General features: G+C 38.5%; 2 protein-coding genes and 1 long non-coding RNA gene across 5 annotated transcripts; 1 reads left to right on the forward strand and 2 right to left on the reverse strand.

Moving 5' to 3' along the window:
• Nucleotides 1–208: 208 nt before the first annotated feature.
• LOC135683402 (tyrosine-protein phosphatase non-receptor type 7-like) lies at nt 209–12,966 on the forward strand. The gene is made up of 4 exons (XM_065198645.2): nt 209–336; nt 1,815–1,974; nt 10,612–10,671; nt 12,904–12,966. Exons 1-4 carry the CDS (start codon nt 224–226, stop codon nt 12,922–12,924), a joined length of 354 nt encoding a protein of 117 aa, XP_065054717.2. The 5' UTR covers nt 209–223; the 3' UTR covers nt 12,925–12,966.
• On the reverse strand, nt 2,191–8,644 carry LOC148957734 (uncharacterized). 2 transcript variants are annotated; one of them, XR_016145020.1, is made up of 3 exons: nt 8,242–8,641; nt 4,813–7,322; nt 2,191–4,588 (listed from the first exon to the last, which is right to left on the reverse strand). It is a non-coding gene; the product is annotated as an uncharacterized LOC148957734 (long non-coding RNA). The 2 variants fall into 2 exon arrangements; XR_016145019.1 differs by having other exon boundaries at nt 4,813–8,644.
• Nucleotides 12,967–14,458: 1,492 nt separating the features above from the next.
• On the reverse strand, nt 14,459–19,853 carry LOC135683190 (uncharacterized). 2 transcript variants are annotated; one of them, XM_065198375.2, is made up of 4 exons: nt 19,451–19,851; nt 16,891–17,219; nt 15,657–15,773; nt 14,459–14,910 (listed from the first exon to the last, which is right to left on the reverse strand). In XM_065198375.2, exons 1-4 carry the CDS (start codon nt 19,506–19,508, stop codon nt 14,791–14,793), a joined length of 624 nt encoding a protein of 207 aa, XP_065054447.2. In that variant the 5' UTR covers nt 19,509–19,851; the 3' UTR covers nt 14,459–14,790. The 2 variants fall into 2 exon arrangements, with proteins under 2 accessions (XP_065054447.2, XP_065054449.2); XM_065198377.2 differs by lacking the exon at nt 15,657–15,773 and having other exon boundaries at nt 19,451–19,853.
• Nucleotides 19,854–20,418: the final 565 nt, after the last annotated feature.

Here is a 20,418-nt window from a genome sequence, read left to right on the forward strand (position 1 = left end):
CAATGGCAATTTATAATACGTAATTTATAATTTTGTAAAATAATCACCAGTATATTCTTATAGCTTCTAAGTAAAATTCCCAAATTAAAAGAGCATTTCCAAGTGAAATAAGGTAAATTGCTGCCCAGAAGCACTGACTGCCTGTACCTAGGAACTGATTGACTATTCATCTACTTTTGCTGCTTCGCAGGGCGAGCTGAGAGAAGTGTGCCTGTACAGATATATGACATACAACAACATCCCAGAAAATGTTAATTCCTTTGTGAGGTTTTTTGTGCTAGAGGCCATCAAAGGTTTAAAGACAAGAGAATCCTCTAAACTGGTTGTTCACTGCAGGTGAGCTTTTTGCTGCCTTGAATTTTGCCTTCATATTTTGCCTTGACTTTTTGCCTTCACATTTTGCCTTGACTTTTTGCCTTGACTTTTGCCTTGACTTTTTGCTTTGACATTTTTCCTTGACTTTTTGTCTTCACTTTTTGCCAACATTTTTTGCCTTCACTTTTTGCATTGTGGATATACCCAGTTGTGGATGAAAACAGGTCAGTTAGTAACGGGTCATTCCATGTCAAAGGGGGACAAAATTTTCAAAGTTGACACCCATGGTCACAGATTTTTTTTAATTTTGGTAGGAACAAACAACACCATGAGACAGACCACATTTTAAAATTTCAATCTAATATCTCATTTGGTTTGTGAAATATAGGAATTTGAAATTCGGTATTTTTTGGCTTTAGTTTCTTGAATCCGCCATTTTGATTTTTTCCATAACTATAACATTTCTTAAAGTTCACGACAGACCATGATTTTGCATACAAAAATACCATACCTGGTCAATTAAACACCACTGAATCCAAAAATGGCCTTAAAACTAAACTAAGACTGAAGAAACTCATTCTATTTATAGAAACAGAATGGAAGAAAGTTGCCATGGCAACAAGTGTTCCATTTTTTGGCTCAAAATTAATCATGTTGGCGAAATATTTCAAAGTTGAATTTTTATATGTTTATTATATACATAAATGTCTAACATATAGCAGAAAATCAGCAATGTTATTTTTGTTGTTCTCAAATTAATGGCATTTTAATTATTCTAAGTTTTACCTGTTCGGAAAAGGGTACATTTCAGAATCAAAACCAGTAACAATATTCTGGTTGAGCAATCTTCACTTATCTATGCAATAATGGGATTAAATGACTTCCAGAAATTACTTTGAAAACAATTTCAAGCCAAATTCCGTTAACGGAACACATGACTGGAAATGTTTCCCAGTCAGTGCTGCTTCCCTATTGAAAATATTACCAGCTGGGTCCAAGAGAAAACTAGCTCCTTTTTCCTGCATATTGGCTGAGTTTTCATTTTTTATTTTTGTAATTCGTTTTAAAACTGCTAGATGGAGAAAAAGATCTGTCAATGATTCAAAAAAAGTCGTCATTGCAGTTCCCATTTTAAATCTCTATAAGGCAATAAGTCTATAAATGCTTTTCAGGTTCACAGAACCTAGTTTGTACATGATATTTGCTGAAAAAGTTATAACAGATTTGACATCTCACATGAACTATCAGCTTTGCAGAATTGTCTTTGAGTTTCTGTTTAAAATGAAATTTGTGTGGCTCGGATAGGATCAATTGTATTCATGCTCTGCGCAGCAGAAAGAGCAACTGTATCAGTGAAGCTTGCATATCATCTTTTGGAATATAGTTCATATGCTTAATTTACAGGGCGTTATTTGTGACAAATTGTCTCCTGTGAATTCTGTTTTCTTGGGTCCCAAACTTTTGCATTACATTTTAACCAAGCTGTTTTTCTTTTTCAGTGATGGAATCGGCATGTCAGCTGTTTTGGTTGCTATTGCCAACGGCATTGAGAGTTTGGCAAAACGAGGCTCTGTTGATGTTTACAACATCGTGAAAGTGTTGCGCAATGACAGAGCTGGTGCTGTGGAGCAGTTTGATCAGTACCGCTTTATATACGAGGTAGGCCCTTTTGCTAGTAGTAACCCATTCAATCTCAGTTTTCTGCACAACTTATCCTTAATTCTACAGGGTCGACAGTGTTGTCAAGGTTTGAGGGCATGATTTCCCTAGGCATGTATTCAGGGGGGTAACTTAGCTTTGTGTGGTGCACGATTTGTAAAGAAAGGATGACAAACAATTGACGGGGTGAAAATCCATTTTTTTGGGGGGGGAGGGGATTTCACACTACGATTCTCTTTGCCTGGGGGCTCATTTATTATGGACATTTTCAGACAACTAGCATCATCGTCAACCATCAAGTGAATGGTGTTTTTATGGAGTTAATAAACCTCGTATATTAACATGCAATTGGGGTGGGGGCTTATGCGAGAACAGGGGCAGTTTTCGTGTTCAAAGTATCCTTTGAGGGTGACTTTATGAAAAAGACCCGCACCAAGGTTGTCTTTGTAGCTGGGCCGTCATGTGTACGGGACAATGCATGCTGGTCAAGCTACCGATACAGCTCGGTTACCAGGCTGAAGACCCTTAAATTTATTTCAAATTTGTGAAAATCCAACAACGCAATCAAGTAAATGAGAACATATTAGCCTTCTTTTTAAAATTATAGCTCAAAATTCAGGTTCACGCTAAAATTCAATCCAAAAGTTTATGACCATGTCTACTTGGAAAAGGCACCCCCAAAGAATGGCTCGTCTCGTACCGATGAGTGTAGAAGTTACGCCCCCTCCCCTCCCCGGGGGTATCTAGAGGCAGGGCCGCCGAGAGGTTAGGGAGGTTATGGGGGAAAACGGAAAATTTTTTGCAACCATGCCCTTTAGATTAGCTAAAATTTATTAATTTTTGAGCAATCATTTAAAAGACTTAACTATTTTAGGCATAATTATGTTACTTTAAATTAATTCGATTTCAAAACGGATTCCATTACTATATGAACCCCCTTAGACCTCAAGGCCTTAGGCAGTTTGTCCCCTTGCTTCCTTTCTTTCAGCGGCCCTGTTTAATGGTCATAGAAGCTGTTTGTTACAAGTACCTTCAATCCTCCAATGAACGCCCCCCTTCTTTTGAACGCCCCCTCTAATAAACGCACCTTCCCAAAAGGGTGATTTTGTACCTGTTATTTGATTACAGTACTTGTGTGTAGCATAATGAAAGATATTTTTTAATTTTTGAAATAAACGCCTCCCTTTTATAAATGCCTCCCTCTAATAAACGCCCACATCAACAGTCAAAAATTATATAAACGCCCAGGACGTTCATTGGAGGATTTAAAGGTCTTATGAACCGAAAAACGATTTTCACTTATTTGGTAGAGCTTTTTTCGCTTGTCAAGACGCCGTTCCCCGTTTCTTTCTACGACTTGAAATTTTTTAGATATGGCGCTCGAAAGCCCGAAAAAGTGACCTTCAAAAGCGATGCCACTCGAACGCGGTCAGATCGACGCTATGACGTAATAGGTTTGACACGTCCCTTCGATAGCCATTGGAACCTTTGTCAGTGATGTTGATAAAAAAATCTTGCAAAAGAAGATAAAAGCACGAAACTTTGTCAGAATACAGAGTTTGACACGCTGAAAATGATAGGATGCATATCTTATCTGGCAAATGCCCCCTTGTGCTATTTTTAAACTGGGGTACTCGATTCCAGGCCTTTGAAGGGGTTTTTTCCATAAATCAGTTGAAGATCGCGATAGAAGCATTAAACTTTGTGAAAGTACATAGTTTGATACGCTGAAAAAGATAGTATGCAGACCCAAGGTGGCAAATTACCCCTTGTCCTATTTTTAGAATGGGGTACTCGATTCCAGGCTTTTGAGGATATTTTCCCAAAAATCAGTTTCAAAACACAATTAAAGTAAGAATCGTGCTGCAAGTACATGACTTGATCGCTGAAGATGGGATACTGCCCCCAACTGTCAAGTACCCCTTGAGCTATTTTTAGACGAGGGTACCTGTTCCCAGGCCTTTGAGGATTTTTTTCAAAAATCAGTTGCAAAATACAAGGAAGTCCAAGGAATTTGAAGGGTTTTCCCATAAATCAGTCATGGGACTTTGCAAAAGTACGTAAAACAAGATTGTTCTAGAAAACTATATGCTCATTGTGCAGCAAAATTATTTTGTAAGGATAATCAAATTGTAGTTATGACATGGTAATTTGCATTGAGAAAATTTAAAAAGGCTTTAGGAAAATAAATCTCAAGTACATAAAAAAAATTCTATGCATTTCAAGTTCATATCAAATACATTTTAGGTAGGATTCCAAGCATTGAGCTGGGCCCGGCCTTGCTTTCGGCGGCCCTGGGGAAATGCTCGATGTTCGTTCAGTTCCTTGTGACAACACTTCCTGATTCAACAGCAAGTGTTGATTTTATTCCACAAGTGAGAGCAGTTCGTACTTCGTACTGCCTTCGAGTCTTGTCCTTGAATAATAGCCGGCAAGGAGGAGAACTTCTTTGTGAACAAGATTCTTGAAGGGGTTTTATTCTGTTACACCGTTATTCATTCCTGTTTGTTAAACCATCAGATGTGAGCGTGACCTACGTCTCGTTTATTCCTCGGCTGCAGCAGTACTTCCTTGTCTGATAAGCGATTATGTTGAGCACTTTGTACACGAGCACCTGTGATAGAAAAATATAATCACGATTCAGTCTTTCCCTTTTCCCACCAATTTAATGAAATAGAGTTCGCCAATCTAGTGAAAGCTTACACACAGTAAGGTCTGTTTATCAGGCTAGTATCCCGTTTGCTTTAGGCCAGTAGGCCAGGCTCGTGTCTGTGAGAGTTTCTGCCTTGAAATACTATAAATTGTAAAGATAATGGAAAAATAAAGAATTTAGTTTACCTTTGATTCAAGGCAATATGTCTCACAAACCAAACTCCAAGCTGCGTTGATCAAATTCAATCTTCATTCCCAGGACACAGAAGAGAAAAAGTATTCTGTGCCCAGGATGGTCCTAGTCCTCTCCCTCACATCGTTCGACGAGGATTGATGATTCTTCTTCGGAGGATACCGGTGTTGTGTGCTAGTAAAGCTAGAAAGGCCACCAAATTCAGCCAATGCTCCCTAACTCATTTAATTCATTCGAAGACTGATCCAAATCAACATTACCATACGTCTCCTCTGCAGTTGCTTAATGTTTATGTTTACTACGGCTTCAAGGCCAAGAACATGTCAAACCTATTGCGTCACTTCCTGTCTTCTCGTCCCAGACCCCGGTATCACTTTTGGTCTCCAAAATTGACTTTTAAAGTTGAAATTCTGGTGTCTTACAGGTATCTTTTGAAAATTTAACCAAGATTTTCGCAATCAGCGCCATCAAATTGCGTAAAATGTCCAATAAAAAATTTCGTTTCATATGACCTTTAAGGTAAATGTAGAAAAATTATTGTTAAAGGGCCACTCCAGCCCAAAATTTTTATTTCAGAATACGATGTAATCAGACCTCCTGAAAACGAATCTGTTATTATTTTTTCATATCTCTAACCGTTTTGTAGTTATTAGCGTTTGTAAAATGGTCATTGAGTTGAATTGTTTTCAACCGTGTTATCGGAGATCTTCGGATTGACGTCACAAGCATTTTCGACCTCGGTAAGTTCGAGGCAAGTATCATCGGCTGTCCAAAGGGTCAACGAGAACCTAGCGAAATGGCAGACAGGGCCTAGCAGACATCTCGTTAAATCTTTGAACTGCTCCAACCACTGATTGGCCATTTTTACAATAGCATGTTAGGAACAATTGGAATCTATTTGATAGGCCTTGGTATTATATCCATAGAAACAGAATCAGCCGCCAAGCAGGCAAGGCGCGGACGCGGAGAAAAGCGAAGCGGTTCAAAAGTAGAAGAATGAGAGAGTGGTGGGGCACATGACCAAAGACCAAGACGTATGAGCCGGGGAATCTGAGGCACGTGCCCCCAATTTACAAATGTTGAAAATTAAACACGCTAGACCTCAATCAAATCTCAATCAACATAAAAAGGAGAAACAAAATTTTGATCATGAAAGAAAATGGGTTAATCCGATACAGCGGCGCCGGAAGCACGGGGGCAGCGGGGGCAGTCTCTCGATTGCTTGGGAGCTGCCGCGCGCATTTAGAGTATCGAGCGTTTGTTTCCTCGTATTGGTACAAGCCTCTCACCCATCAATTCTTTTGTTTTACCACTCGGAGCAGTTCAAAGATTTAACGACATGTCCTAGCAGCGGCATGCTTTTTAGAAGGCCAGACTTTCTGGAATCGATATAAAGATAGAAGTATCGTCCACCAGTCTTGATATTCTAATCGAATATGGAAGTTTTTTATCGCACGAATCTTTCTGACAGAGAAGTCAAATTGTCAAAGCGACAGAGACATGAGGATGTTGACAGACTTTCATGGAATGTTGCTCTTGAAGCAATTTGTATTGGCAGGCCAGTTCTCGATTTTAAAAAGGAGATTCGCGCTTTTTCATCAGCTCTTCCTTTAGTGCAACATCTAAAAAAACCATCGCGCAATTAATTCGGGAGGAAAGACCAAAACAAAACCAGTATACCGGGAATGAAAGCTGTATGAATTGATACCACATATTCATTAGGATAAAGAGCTTCATATCAACATGACTATGACTTATTAGAAATAAACCAGGACAATCGAGGGCATGGACAAGAAAGTATACAAACTTTCAAGACAAGACTAAAAACCTACCATTAGTCATGAGTCAAACAACTTTTTCAAAAATTATAAATGTGTTTTTATACAAAAAAAGGGATTTGAGATTATAATAATTCAACTTTTTCAATATACTTGTGTAAATATAATTTTTGTTTTTAACCTTTATACTATTACAGGGGTCTTTTCAGCTCCTTTAAGCTGTCAGAATTTCAACCTGCTATATTTATGAATAATAAATACATGTTTGTATTTAAATACTTGGCTACATTGAACTATATATTTAAATATCTATACAATCAGGCCAGTGAACTAGCTAGCAATTTGTAATTTCTATTGCACATGAGATATGTTCTTATAAATGTATCATGAAACAATAATCTATCTAATTTCTAGAAATTACCTATATGTTGTTACTAGTTTGAAATAATAGCTGTGGATTTGCAAACTTTATATAGATATGACCAAATTATATATAAAATTTTGATAATTTTAAAAATAGTCTCCTTTGTAAAAATTTTAATACAAAAACAGAATAATGTGTTGAGGTCTTTGTGGTAACTCTTGCAGGGAAGAGAGGGGCAAGTTATCACTCCCCCAAAGCCAGTAGCCAGATAAAAGGATGCATGTAATCTCCAACCTTCATCTAGCATTTTTTGCAAGATTCTTTCTGCTGATCCATAAAAGAGTTTGTTACCTTTTTATGCCTAGAATAATAAGGTTGACAGGGATAAATACTAACATACCAGTGAAACTTACTTTAGAGTCATATTAAAACATAAAATGATCAAAGAAATCACTACCTTGGACACTCAGGGGCATTCAGAGTATAGATATTTAAAAGGATCAAAGAGAAATTTAGGGGTGAAAGGGCAACCACTGTTACTATAGCAAATAGCATCTAAGGATATTAATTTGAAGTAACACAAAGATGAATTTAAATGAATAGGCCATGCTTATATAAATCAATGCTAGAATAGCAAAGGTAAATTTAACAAATATAAACAATTCTGCCTTTAAAACATTAGAATGAGGATATTACACATCTTTTTTCCAAAACCAAGGGTGTAAATTCCATGTTTTTTCTTTGGGGTAGTAGATCTTTTGCCCTGTATATTGATCTGGCGAAATTTTGAAATTGTGCATCAATTTTATGATGAAATAGGCAGAACTCCAAAATTGAAGGCAGAACATGGTAAAACATGAAGAAAAAGGGTTCAGGGGAACATCAGACAAACCCTAGGAAATTTTACACATCTATACCTCGGGCAAAGGTGTAGTGCACAGATCATTGGCAGGGATGTAGTGCTAGGAGGCTCAGGCCCCCTTGTTTGTACAAAAAAGTAGCAAACTTCTACTTTTGGTACTATTTTATGTAACATTTTGCTTGAGAGCCCCTGTTGTACTTGTAATATAACCACATTTCTGACCATTTGGGGGGCAGTTCACAAGACTGGCTGTTAAAAAACTTATATTTAGAGGACGAAGTTTCTCTCAAAGCCCGGCAAATTGCGTTGCTTAGGGGGTGCGTGTCACACCTTCCCCAAACCCCCTCCAAACCTCTACACCCTGCAGTTTCGCCAAACGTTCAACATAGTAAAATGATAAGGATGAATTGTGACTTACGGGGAAGTTTCCATCTTGTGAATTGGGTTCTTCTTCTAATGCGTTAAGACATCAATTATTATTCAGCTCCCTGGAAATCCCTGAGATGACACGACGCTAAGAAATGCCTTCGGTCAGAAATCCATTCACATCTGAAAATTCGTGAAGCATTCCATTTTGAAAAGCTTGCTGCGTTGCCAAGATGAGGATATGCGTTCAGGTTGAAGCTTCCATCTTTGATTTGTCGAATTACTAGTCCATGTTGGCTGGAAGCCTCCGCTGAACATTAATCGCAATGAAGGAAAATAAATAAAACGACAACCGAGATTCCGACACGAATCGCCTCTTCCGAGCCTCTACCGAGTCGTGCGAATTTCAGTGCGAACGTATAACAATAGCTCCGAATGTTGAAACAATGGTCCCTTCATACGTCACAAGGTACTTTTTCCGAAAAAAATTTGCCGTATTTTTACGGTGATTCTCAACTTTGAGCGTCTATATCTGGAAAACGAGTTAAGCTTTTCGAAAAAAAATTCACGATAGCTTTTTTTTCTCGACTAACTACAAATTTATGCAAAAATCTCAGAAAAAATTTTTGGGCTGGAGTGGCCCTTTAAAAAGTGAAGTATTAAGTTAAGGTTGCCTTATTTGAAAGTTAGCGGAAACATTCGTCTTTAAAAAAGGGAAAAAATAGTTTTCGTAAAAAACAAAACAGGAATAAGTAAAAAAAAACAAAACAGGTCTTTTGCAAAAATTACTTTCTTATGACAAAAAAGACGAGTGTAAGCCGACCAAAAAATAAATGAATATAAAAAGAGGAATTAGTCAGGTACCTTTCACGGTCCGATTCAAGGTGACAACCAGCAATAGTGCATTCATTTGTCAATGCGCGCGTTTTGACAAATGAGTCACCATTGCCACACCCGGTCACAGGGAATCGGACTCGAACCAGGTACCTTCCATGGTCCTGGCTTCCAGAAGCTGGATTACAAATGCGCGCCACGGCATTCAGCCACCTGTGGGCAGAAAAAGAAGAACTACATTTACATTTCCAGATTGTCCAACTTTCTCGGGGGGGGGGGGGGGGCTAGGTTTGGTTTTGATCAAAGGTTTTCGAACTTGTAGAAGGGAGATGAAAAAGTAGGGGGCTTGATAGAAGGGGGTGGGGAAGTTTCAATGTGAGTAAGCTATTCATTGAGTGGTTTATTAACAATGGCAACGATGCTCTTCTTATGGTTTATTTATATTTCTGTTATTGAAACCTGAATAACTCGATGATCTGAATTTCTGAATAGCTTATTCTATCAGAAGAACGTCATGTTGATCTGAGTCAATACATAGAGCAGGAACATCCTCAAGACTGATTTCACCTTCCGAAATTGATAGACCACTGTTGGAAAGACTCTGAGCTGGACAAAAAGCGACCCACGTTAATGCACATGAAATAAGAAATAGAAGATACGGTAAACTTCTGCTTACCCAAACCTCCAGGGGACCAATGAAATGGTTCTAGATAGCGAATGTTCGAGTTATCGGGGAATTTTTATACGAAGTTATTTGGCAAGGGGGATGCAATATCGGTTCGACATAGAAGATGTTTGAGATCGGCGTTTCGAGTTATCGGTAGTTTACTGTATTAAAAAAATTTTATTTGTGGCTTAATGTTTGCTTATTTTTCCAACGCTTCTGGTATTCTACCTTTGGGGGGAGGGGGCTAGAAAGGTAGGGTGGCTAAAAGGTGAGATTGGCTTATTGAAAAAATCTATGATCTGAGGGACGGGTCTATAGGAAAGGGGGCTGAATCGAGCTTTGACGAAATTTGTTATCAATTAAACAAATCAAAACAGGTAAGCAGCAAATGAACTTTTTGACATTTTAAGTTTCTGTTTGGATGTTTCCGTTGATTGAACAGGGAAATGGAATATACTTGGGAGGAGGTGTTTATTTTTGACGAAAAATATTTAGCGAGATTGCAGAAAGAATTCGAGAAAGAGGAACTCCAAGAATGGAAACTGGAGTAAGGAGTAGAAGAATTTAGAAATTTGGCATAACAATTGATAAAAACCTTAATCCCTTTGATTTTCGCCCTGCTTCGGTCGCCTACCGGAATGATCCCTTCCGTAATAAACTGTCCCCTTTTGCTCTGGTTTATTTCTTACATCCCTCCTGATCGGATTGTATCTAATTTTTTTCTTTTCATAATTTTTCTCTTTACATTTCTATTGACTCTTTTTTGTTTATTACTTGATGCGGCCCATCCTCATCCAGACTAGAAGAACAACAGCGGCCCCCAGCTAACGTGAGCTTGGACTTTTTGTTTTATACTAAGTTGCTGGGATTCTTTGGGTAAACTTTGTCAGGCCAAAAAGCTCATTTGTCCATTCATCCTAGGCCTTGCAAGAATACTTGGTGCAGATGCGGGATAGTCAACAGGAGTACATCAATAATTCCGTAAGTATCTTTTGTGGCCGGTAGCTTTAAATCTTTACCATAGAAACTGTCACTGCAAATGTATGATCATTTCAAGCCAGAAAGAAATCCCCATTCAACCACAGATTCAACGAAACCGATAATTTTGACGTAGCAACGTCGTCAAATCGATTCGTCTTCGTTCGGTTTTTTATTTCAAATATTTGTATTTTGAAATTCTTTATACAGGGATTCAATTCAGTTTGAATAACCAGTTTACATTTGAATATGAAAAGTAAAATCTTATTGGATAAAATGAAAAAACCTTATTGGAAAAGTAAGTAGGCCAAAATCCCGACTCGTACAAAATTTTCCTTTACAGAACCCTTATTAAAAACCAACCCTTCACAACAACAACCCTTGCATTTTCCATACTTGACAATCATCAATCTAAAGACAGATACAATACAAAATGAATGGAAATTGTATTATGCCTCCCTTGCATATTCTCAATAATTTCTTTTAGCTTAAAATTGAATGACTGGGCAAAACTGGCCATTCAGTGTCCGAACCTAGTTCCCAATGTCAGCCAGATCACACCTTTGTTTAACGTAAGGCCCAACTATGAATATCCGTAAGGCCCAACTATGAATATCCGTAAGGCCCAATTATGAATATACGTAAGGCCCAACTATGAATATCCGTAAGGCCCAACTATGAATATCCGTAAGGCCCAACTATGAATATACGTAAGGCCCAACTATGAATATCCGTGAGGCCCAGCTATGAATATACGTAAGGCCCAATTATGAATATCCGTAAAGCCCAACTATGAATATCCGTAAGGCCCAACTATGAATATCCGTAAGGCCCAACTATGAATATCCGTAAGGCCCAACTATGAATATCCGTAAGGCCCAACTATGAATATCCGTAAGGCCCAACTATGAATATACGTAAGGACCAACTATGAATATCCGTAAGGCCCAACTATGAATATACGTAAGGACCAACTATGAATATACGTAAGGCCCAACTATGAATATCCGTAAGGCCCAACTATGAATATACGTAAGGACCAACTATGAATATCTGTAAGGCCCAACTATGAATATACGTAAGGACCAACTATTAATATACGTAAGGCCCAACTATGAATATCCGTAAGGCCCAACTATGAATATACGTAAGGACCAACTATGAATATCCGTAAGGCCCAACTATGAATATACGTAAGGACCAACTATGAATATACGTAAGGACCAACTATGAATATACGTAAGGCCCAACTATGAATATACGTAAGGCCCAAATATGAATATACGTAAGGCCCAACTATGAATATCCGTAAGGCCCAACTATGAATATCCGTAAGGCCCAACTATGAATATCCGTAAGGCCCAATTATGAATATACGTAAGGCCCAACTATGAATATCCGTAAGGCCCAACTATGAATATCCGTAAGGCCCAATTATGAATATCCGTAAGGCCCAACTATGAATATCCGTAAGGCCCAACTATGAATATCCGTAAGGCCCAACTATGAATATCCGTAAGGCCCAACTATGAATATCCGTAAGGCCCAACTATGAATATACGTAAGGCCCAACTATGAATATCCGATAACCGTGTGAAAGCCTGTCTAAGGCTTTTTGGTAATAGACCATTATATGATGACTACGCCATAGTGTTCCTGTACGGCAGCTGCTCGAAAGAAGGCCAGCCTAATCGAGTCTGCAACGAAGGAGCAGAGAGAGGATATATCATATGAGCCAAATCATACATTTTCTGCTTCTCTGTTTTGCAGTTTTTGTATTTTCTTTAATTTTGCTACCCCGTGGCAACCCAATACTGTACAACAGTAATTCTGGCGTTGTTACAAAACGATAACGCAAATATGATATTTACAGTGCAACGTTTTCATTTACGTATCGTTTCGCATTTTTCACAAGACTCGAACCACGTGATGGTTTTTCTTGATGTATTTGAATCAGCCACTCATATTACCTGCAAAGTGAACGCCCTTTAATTCCAATCATTAGCTAGTTACGCAATTTAGAGACAGAGGCCCTTTCTCTTAATAACCTCTCCTCCGGTCCTATTCTGTTTTAAAAATGCTTCTAACCCATCTCCTCCTCTATTCAACCCTTCCCAACAAACATCCCTCCTTTGAGAACATCCATATAAAAAATGTATAAGAGTGTCGACTGACCTTTTTATATGTTGATTTTCAACTATTTTCACGAATTATTTTTATTAATTTTTTCTTTAGGACATCACTTCAAGCATATGAAGACCTTAGTCATGGAGTCATGTGAAGACTCAGTTACTTTTCGCTACTTTACAATTTATATTTATTCATCTAGGCTTAATCTTCCTGTTACTTTTGCAGTTTTTCTAAATTTATTACATCTCCAAATCAACCCTCATTTATTGGAATTGTATGTTATTTAATTGGCAAGGTACAACCATTTTGCTTCCTGAAATCTTTTTAAAGTGATGCCTCCGGATTCCTGCTACTCAAACCCAACCAATTTCGCTTCATGTACCATACTTTCCTATCATAAGTCTTCACATAAATACCCCTTTTTTGCCAGAAGAGCAAGTAGGATTATCTGTGATCACAATTACGAATAGCTTTGCCTCGGGTTGGTCTAACCCATAGATACTTTTGGCCTTATGTTTCTCACCAATCGCTATAGAACTAACATAAGGTTGCATGTTACAGTGCGTGACCTTCACAGCTCTTATGCAAAATCAGAACCATCAAAATAAACAACATCTCAATCCAGCTTGGAGACGTCTATGCCCTCGCCTTGTTTGGTGCCCCTAGCAGTCAATGCCCTCGCCCTATCGCTCACAAGGGACACGCCTAACCTAGAAAATTTGGTATCTTCATCACCATGTAAACAGGCTCGTTATTTATTCTCAAATAACATATTATGTTTGCCAACGATAAATTCAGAGATATCAATTTATCCCAATCACAGAGCACTATCAAAGCCTCTCGCGTTTGGCCAGCAATTTTCTATTTATATTTTATTCCTAAATGGCACATAAGACAGCTTCACCACCTAATGATGTATCTCTACATTTTTATAGCTTATTTCCCACCTGAATATTTATTTGATTTTTCACATGATTTAAAATGATAAATTTCTCCAAATGCTTTATGCACTTATTCGTCTTGTTCGCTTTTCCTTTACTGGCCTCTGAACGCAGCCTCGGATATCAGTGCTGTGCCAAGCTCAACGTAGCCTTGTTTTCTGATATTTAGAGAGAACGATGAAAATCGCCAGTTTTTGAATTCAAGGGTAAATGTCACGAGGGGCTGTCACATGAAGAAAATAACTGTGGGCGTACTTCCATGCGCATACTTCGATGCGCGTACTTCGATGCGCGTACTTCGATGCGCGTTCGTCGATGCGCGTTAGCTTTTGCCAAATAATTCCGTAATAATTCGATCGAGCTACACCCCTTAAGAAATAAGACCTCTCTTTATTATTGAGCTACCAATAATAAACTTGCCGTAAAATTTTCTATGTGCACGGGCTATTTTGTATCTGTTGTTGTGGCGCATCCCAATGCAAGAATTGTAATGCGTCCCACTGAAAAAATACCACAAACCGCAAAGGTTTTTAAAGAGCTCTATTGTTTTGCAAAATAGATGGGGACCGTGGCCAGGCGCTCCTCGTCGTCGGAGGTTCAACACGACACCTGAATCTGATAGCCAAGCTTTCATATGGTGTAACCTACCTCACGACATGGTTAAATGCATGTCAAAATGAACAAGAGCAAACGAGAAGACAACGACAGATGAGTGGGAATGAGCACATCAACATTCATATTCTATTTTCGAAAATTCATGCTTATTACATTGGGCGGGGAATGTGAATATTGCCGTACAGTATGCGTTTTACATTGCACGAGAATTCTTAACAACAAGGTTCCTTTTTACCATTTAAAGGTAAACATTGAATCATCAGAATATTCTCAAAACCTGAAATACATAATACAAATTTAGGGGTAACACCTTCTTTTGCTGCAATTGTCCAATTCGGCAGATAATCAAAGAAGGGCAAGACATCGTCCATTACATTCATAGAGATACGTTTGGCAACACTTGACCTCCTATCCAGCCTCTTTGCACAACCTCGTTTCAATTTATTTTGCTCACTTGCATAGCCTGGCCTCGTCCTTTATAGACTTTATTGACAGTTGAAACGACATGCGCTTTCGGCACATTTATATGCTCGTAAGAGTCTGATTGTGTGGCAAGCTGGAAGGGAAAATTTGTATTGAGTGCATATATGACAAGGTTTTTCAAAACAAATACAGTATGATCCGGTTATAACGTATTTTAAGGAACGTGCGTATTAAGTACGTTATATCCAAAGTACGTTGTAACGAGGGTAAATAAAAGTTGACTAAAACCAAGCACACCTTTTGCCGGGACAAAGCACACCAGTACGTTATATCCGAAAGTACGTAATAACCGAGTACGTTATAACGGGATTCTACTGTAAGCGATAACTTTATATTGTCGCGAAATTATTCATCACTTTCTAACGGTAAGCCGGCTACGTGGACCGCCCCAAGTTCTCGCGCAAATTAGCCTCGGAATGACAAAATTAAGGCTATCATTAATAAGGAAATTAACCATCAGGGCCAATGCGCCTGCGCAGAAGTCACGTATTAGGAAATGTAGCTGAGGTATGAAATGTATGAAAGGAGAAACAAAATCAGTCTCGAGATCTACTCGCAATCCTGTGATAGTCCCTAGGAAGGGGGAGCCTTAGGGGAATATGGGGTTGCGGCAATCAAAACATTCGAACTTTCAAAAAGGTTTGGCTTAGTTAAAACTTAGCGTTACCTGAAGTTAACTCTACCTCGTTTTTGCACCAAGAGACAGCAATTTCAAGGTTCCTTATTTCGTTTGTTTGAACGCCAGTGGCACTTACGTCGGTTAATCAGAAAGAGTAAAGCTTTTTAATCGGAATATTATCAAAAAGAAAGATTGCTTACGATGCAAAAGTAACCAAGCATGTAGACAGCCAAAACTGCAGCTATGATGATTATTACCATTTTAGTTGAAATACTTGCAGCAGCCGTTTCTGATGAACCCATTTCTGCGCTTTGTACCTTCAGTGAGATTAAGGATAAGATCTGATTCAGATTGATTCAGAGAGGATGAACTGAAGAAATATTAACAACTTCTTAATCAGGTTTGGTAACTTCATTTGATTGAATGTAAAACGTTCTGTAAATTAGTCATGAATTTGTTTATTGTTCACCTGTTACTCAGCTACGTTGGTTAGGAGATCGACTGTAGCATCATATTGGGCATTAGAGCCCTTGTAACCCAAAGAAATTCATCCCTCGCTACACAAAAGAGGGGTTTGGCCAATGCTGTTACTAATAAAACTTGGGGTTCAGGACTCCGTACATTTCTTTGCCGGTGGCTGAAATTGTGGGGATATGAAGGGAAGGCTATTCAAGATATTTCTAAATTGTCCAGTAAAACACGCTTTTGCCGGTAGATTATGTCATTTGTCAGCAAATTTGCATGTTTGGTGGGCTTTGTCAACTTATCCATAGCATCAATATTTTATCGTTTTGAATCAAATCAGATTTTAGCAGTTAGAAATGATTCGGCTATCCATGACGAAATTGGCCTGCCTTTGTCTTACTAAACTATTTTTGCAATTGGCCTGCCTTGGCAGATTTTTATTTCCGGAACGCATCCTGGCTCAGATACTAACGTTGGTGTGCTTGATATTTTCTTGGAAAAGTTTTTGTCCTGGACGCACAACGACAACAAGAACACAGCTGAGAGGGCAACTCTCTCTTACAACAGATATGAACGAAAGTAAGCAAACAAAGATAAAGTCGAAATTTTCGATTTCAATAGTTATATTCATGTTCCTATGAAACCCTATGGATTTTAATTACCATCTTCGTTCGACTGATGAAGTTTTCAAGTCTAGTGTTGGATATCTCGAATGAAAATGTAGTTCACAAATTCCTACATTGCATTCTATTGTTGACTCCCGATCTTCCCGACCCGCTTTACCATCCCGGCCTCTTCATGGATACAAAAGAAGAGTTTCGATTTCTAGGGAGCCTAAACAATGTTGTTACAAGAACAGTGCCTAATTACTTTTTCTTAGAGAAGCTCAACTGGATAATATGTTAGTTGTAAGCTAGAATCACGCCGGTGTTAATCAATAACAATAATAAAAGTTATTTAGTTATTTACCTTGAAACTTCCAAATGTCGCACCGTTCTTGAGAAGAAGAGCAATTTTTTGAACTGCATCGATATCGAACGTTCCACTACTTGTGCCTTGCGTATATACTGAGACATGGAGAAGAACTTTCATGTTTTGTTGAGGGACGTTTGAGCAGGCAGCATCGGAATTCAGTAAAGCTATTTGGTTGGCTCGTATTGCAATTTTTATTTCCTTGTTCACAAAATCTGAAAGGGCAGCTTTGAATATCTCTTTCTGCTGACAGAAGGCGCCCCAACTCGTTTCTATCCGCAGTGCTACATAAGTTGTTGCTTGAGTATTCAAGGTGTCCACCAGACCTAAAGAATGATGTAAATTCAAGTGGACGAAAGTACCGATTGTAGTGGCCGCAGATGCTATCGCAAATAGAAAAGTATATAGAGGTGCTCTTCTGCAAAAATAGCTAAGACGTTGTAATTGATTGACTGCGAAAAATTTGCAGTCAGGATCAGTGGCGGACTTAGGGGGGGAAACTAGGGGCAGTTGCCCCTCCTTCGCTGAGTTGAATCAAGTCTGGAGCCCCTTTTTGAAATTGGTTTGGCACAATAATTGTGAAAATTTCCTTTAGAAGGTGAATAAAGAGCCTTCTGTCAGTAGTTAAGGTCTGTAATTGTTGTATATAGCGTAATCTCATCACCAATTTATGAAAATTTTTCAGCACCAACACCAACTCCCCCCCCCCCCCTTTAAATTTGTTCTGGATCCGCCCCTGCGTCAGGTTGATCATGATCAGTTAGGTCTCTTATGACTTTCGCGCAAATTTGCGTCTCAACATTACTCAATTTGAATTCTATCAGGAAATAAAATCCTTGCTATTTTGGGCTCGGCTGAAACAAAAGCATCCATCGTGATCGGTTCCGGATCGGTCAAAGTCGTTTTTAGCAATTTCGATTTTGTGTGAAAGCACAGATTTGATTAAACCATTTATTGGTACAATCCTCTACTCACTCCCAGCTTAAGAAACCGGATTTATTCATCCTCTTTTCCATTTATGGCTACTATCTTTTTCCATATCAACGCTTTACTTTCAATGGTTGGTTTTCTCAATATATTCATGTGACGACAATGGGGAGTTTTGTTGCCCTTGACTATGACATCAATAACATCAGAAGCGAGTTTGGGAAACCTTTTCTGACGATAGGCTTGGGCTATCACGGATAAAAGGCCTTGGACTATTCATTAGATATGATCTTTAATATGCCCTTGCCACCCCACCCCACCCCAACTTCCCAACTTGCGTCTAATAGCCATTGAAAACTTCAGCATCTAGCCACGATATTGATCATTTTCGATATTTCTAGAATGGGACTTCATGCTTTCAATTACATCTGCTAAGATCTGAAAACCAACAATTTCATTCATATGTTTAAAAAACTAAAAAAAAACAGATTTTATTAACATTGAACTTTATCGTACGATAATAGAAGACAAACCAGGGAAAGCTTTTTCAAATGTTTAAATCGCCTACACAACTTTTTTAACATCAATTCTCACAGCTGAAAGGTGTCAAAACATCAAAAAGGTCAGTTATGTATTTCGTTTTGTATCAAACGACGAACTCTTATAATCGCTTTTTGCACAATTCGTTCATGTCAAAGCTATGTCAAATATTTTCTGCTCTTGCAAGATGCGTGTTACTTGCTTCTTTCGAGCAAAACGTCAGAGGTACATCAAAATTGGCTTCCTGGTCTTCTCAATGACATTACAGTGACCACCTTGTGGGTAGTCATTTTGCACCATATCGTTTTACACTGACTTGCAGGAGGAATAGCGGGGGAACATGCGTTGGTTTGGTTGGGACTGATTCTTTCCATCATGTCTTGCCTGTTTCACATTTTCCGAGCCTATCAAAGACCACGTGTTACACCTTCCCACAACACCTAATTTGCGCCCCTGCTAATGTTACGAAATTTGTAATGCTTTTTTCATTTTCGAGTAACTTAAAATATGTCTTCTTTTTGAAAGAAGACTACGTTTTACAATAGTATTTCATGAAATGTCTAAAGCCATGCTTAAGATTTTTCCCAGGGCACCTTTTAATATTGTAACTCCTGGGCCAGTGGACCCTCTTCCTGGCCCAGTAAAAGAAGCAAAATTTACCATTTTTGACCCACTGGTTAGGGTCCTATTCGCAGAATATATTTTTCTCATCAAAATGTGAATATTCACAAGTCAGTCTGTCAGTCATTGTGTCAGTGAGTAAAAGAGCAAGGGCCCTTTGTGTGAAGGCTCTTTATTACTATTGAGCCAGCCCAGCAATTCTTATTATTGAGATAAGACCCTTGAATTTCGAGATTAATGGCGAAGTCGAGATTTTACTCAAGTGCAACTTTTGCATCTGTGGTTTGCCTTTTGATGTTGAAAAACCTTGAGAAAATGGGTTAAGTTAGTGAATTTTTTAGCAGGCGGCCTTGTCAATGCCAAAGAATCCGTAACACGCGTACTTCGCGGGTTTATAGCGATCCATTACACCACAATCCAATAATTTAAATGTTAAACAACTCATAAAAACACAAAATCAAATACTCACCAAATAAGACAACAAAAAGTGCCAACATAGTAGTACGGCTTCTTCGCTTTGTGTTCATCCCTCAAAGACCAACACGTACAGCCATAAAACAAATCAAGCGGCGCTACAATTCACAGCCCTCCGCTTTCGCTATTTGTCTTAACAAGCAAACAAAGTACTCGCCATCACTGACGTAATTCCAAATCTAAACAAACCATCAAGCTCCAACTTTTCTGAGCTCCATCAAGTAAACAAAGATGTGTTTCTTCGAGCCCTGCTTCCTTCCGCAGACGCCTTTCTGCTAAAACTATTGATATATCAACATATAAACGACTTGTTCAAATACTAGCACCTGTAGAAAACAGATGTTCGCAAGGCAACACCGGCGTTGACAGTCATTCATCGCCCATCCACTAAGACAATTAATAACGGTCATTATGATAATCATAAACCACCAAAACACCAACCGTTATTATAATTGACACAATTGACAGTTTTCATTTTCATTTAAAACCCAAGCACAAAACACAAAACACTTTCCAACTTTGCTTTTGATGCAAATATAACTTTCAAGGTAATTTGCGGGTGGTTCACTTGTAACGTGTGTGAAAGGTATGAAAGCATTTCAGAACGGCTGCACACTGCATTCGAATTCAAACTGATTATTATAATGGTCATTTCAACCCTCGTCAAACATTCTAGTTATCTTCTGGAAATTCATAGACTGGCCAGACCCTTTTTTATACTTCTTTTTTCGGCTTCTGAGCTTACACAAACGAAAGGACAAGAAAACACTTTATTTATAAGAACCAGTAAATTGAAGTTTAGGCTGACTGATTCTTAATTTTTTTGAAAATCTGAGGCTTGATTTTTCTAAATTTGTTCTTAAATTAATAGGGTGTAAGCAGTGTGATTGCTAGCTTTTTACTCTAGGGTAGTGTTCAGGCCTCATTTGCTAGCCAATCTAAAGATAACTTTTATTTGCCGAC

The sequence above is a fragment of the Rhopilema esculentum genome, chromosome 20 (genome assembly GCF_057945365.1).
Source record: "Rhopilema esculentum isolate cy_ngs chromosome 20, ASM5794536v1, whole genome shotgun sequence".
Taxonomy (NCBI): Eukaryota; Metazoa; Cnidaria; class Scyphozoa; order Rhizostomeae; family Rhizostomatidae; genus Rhopilema; species Rhopilema esculentum.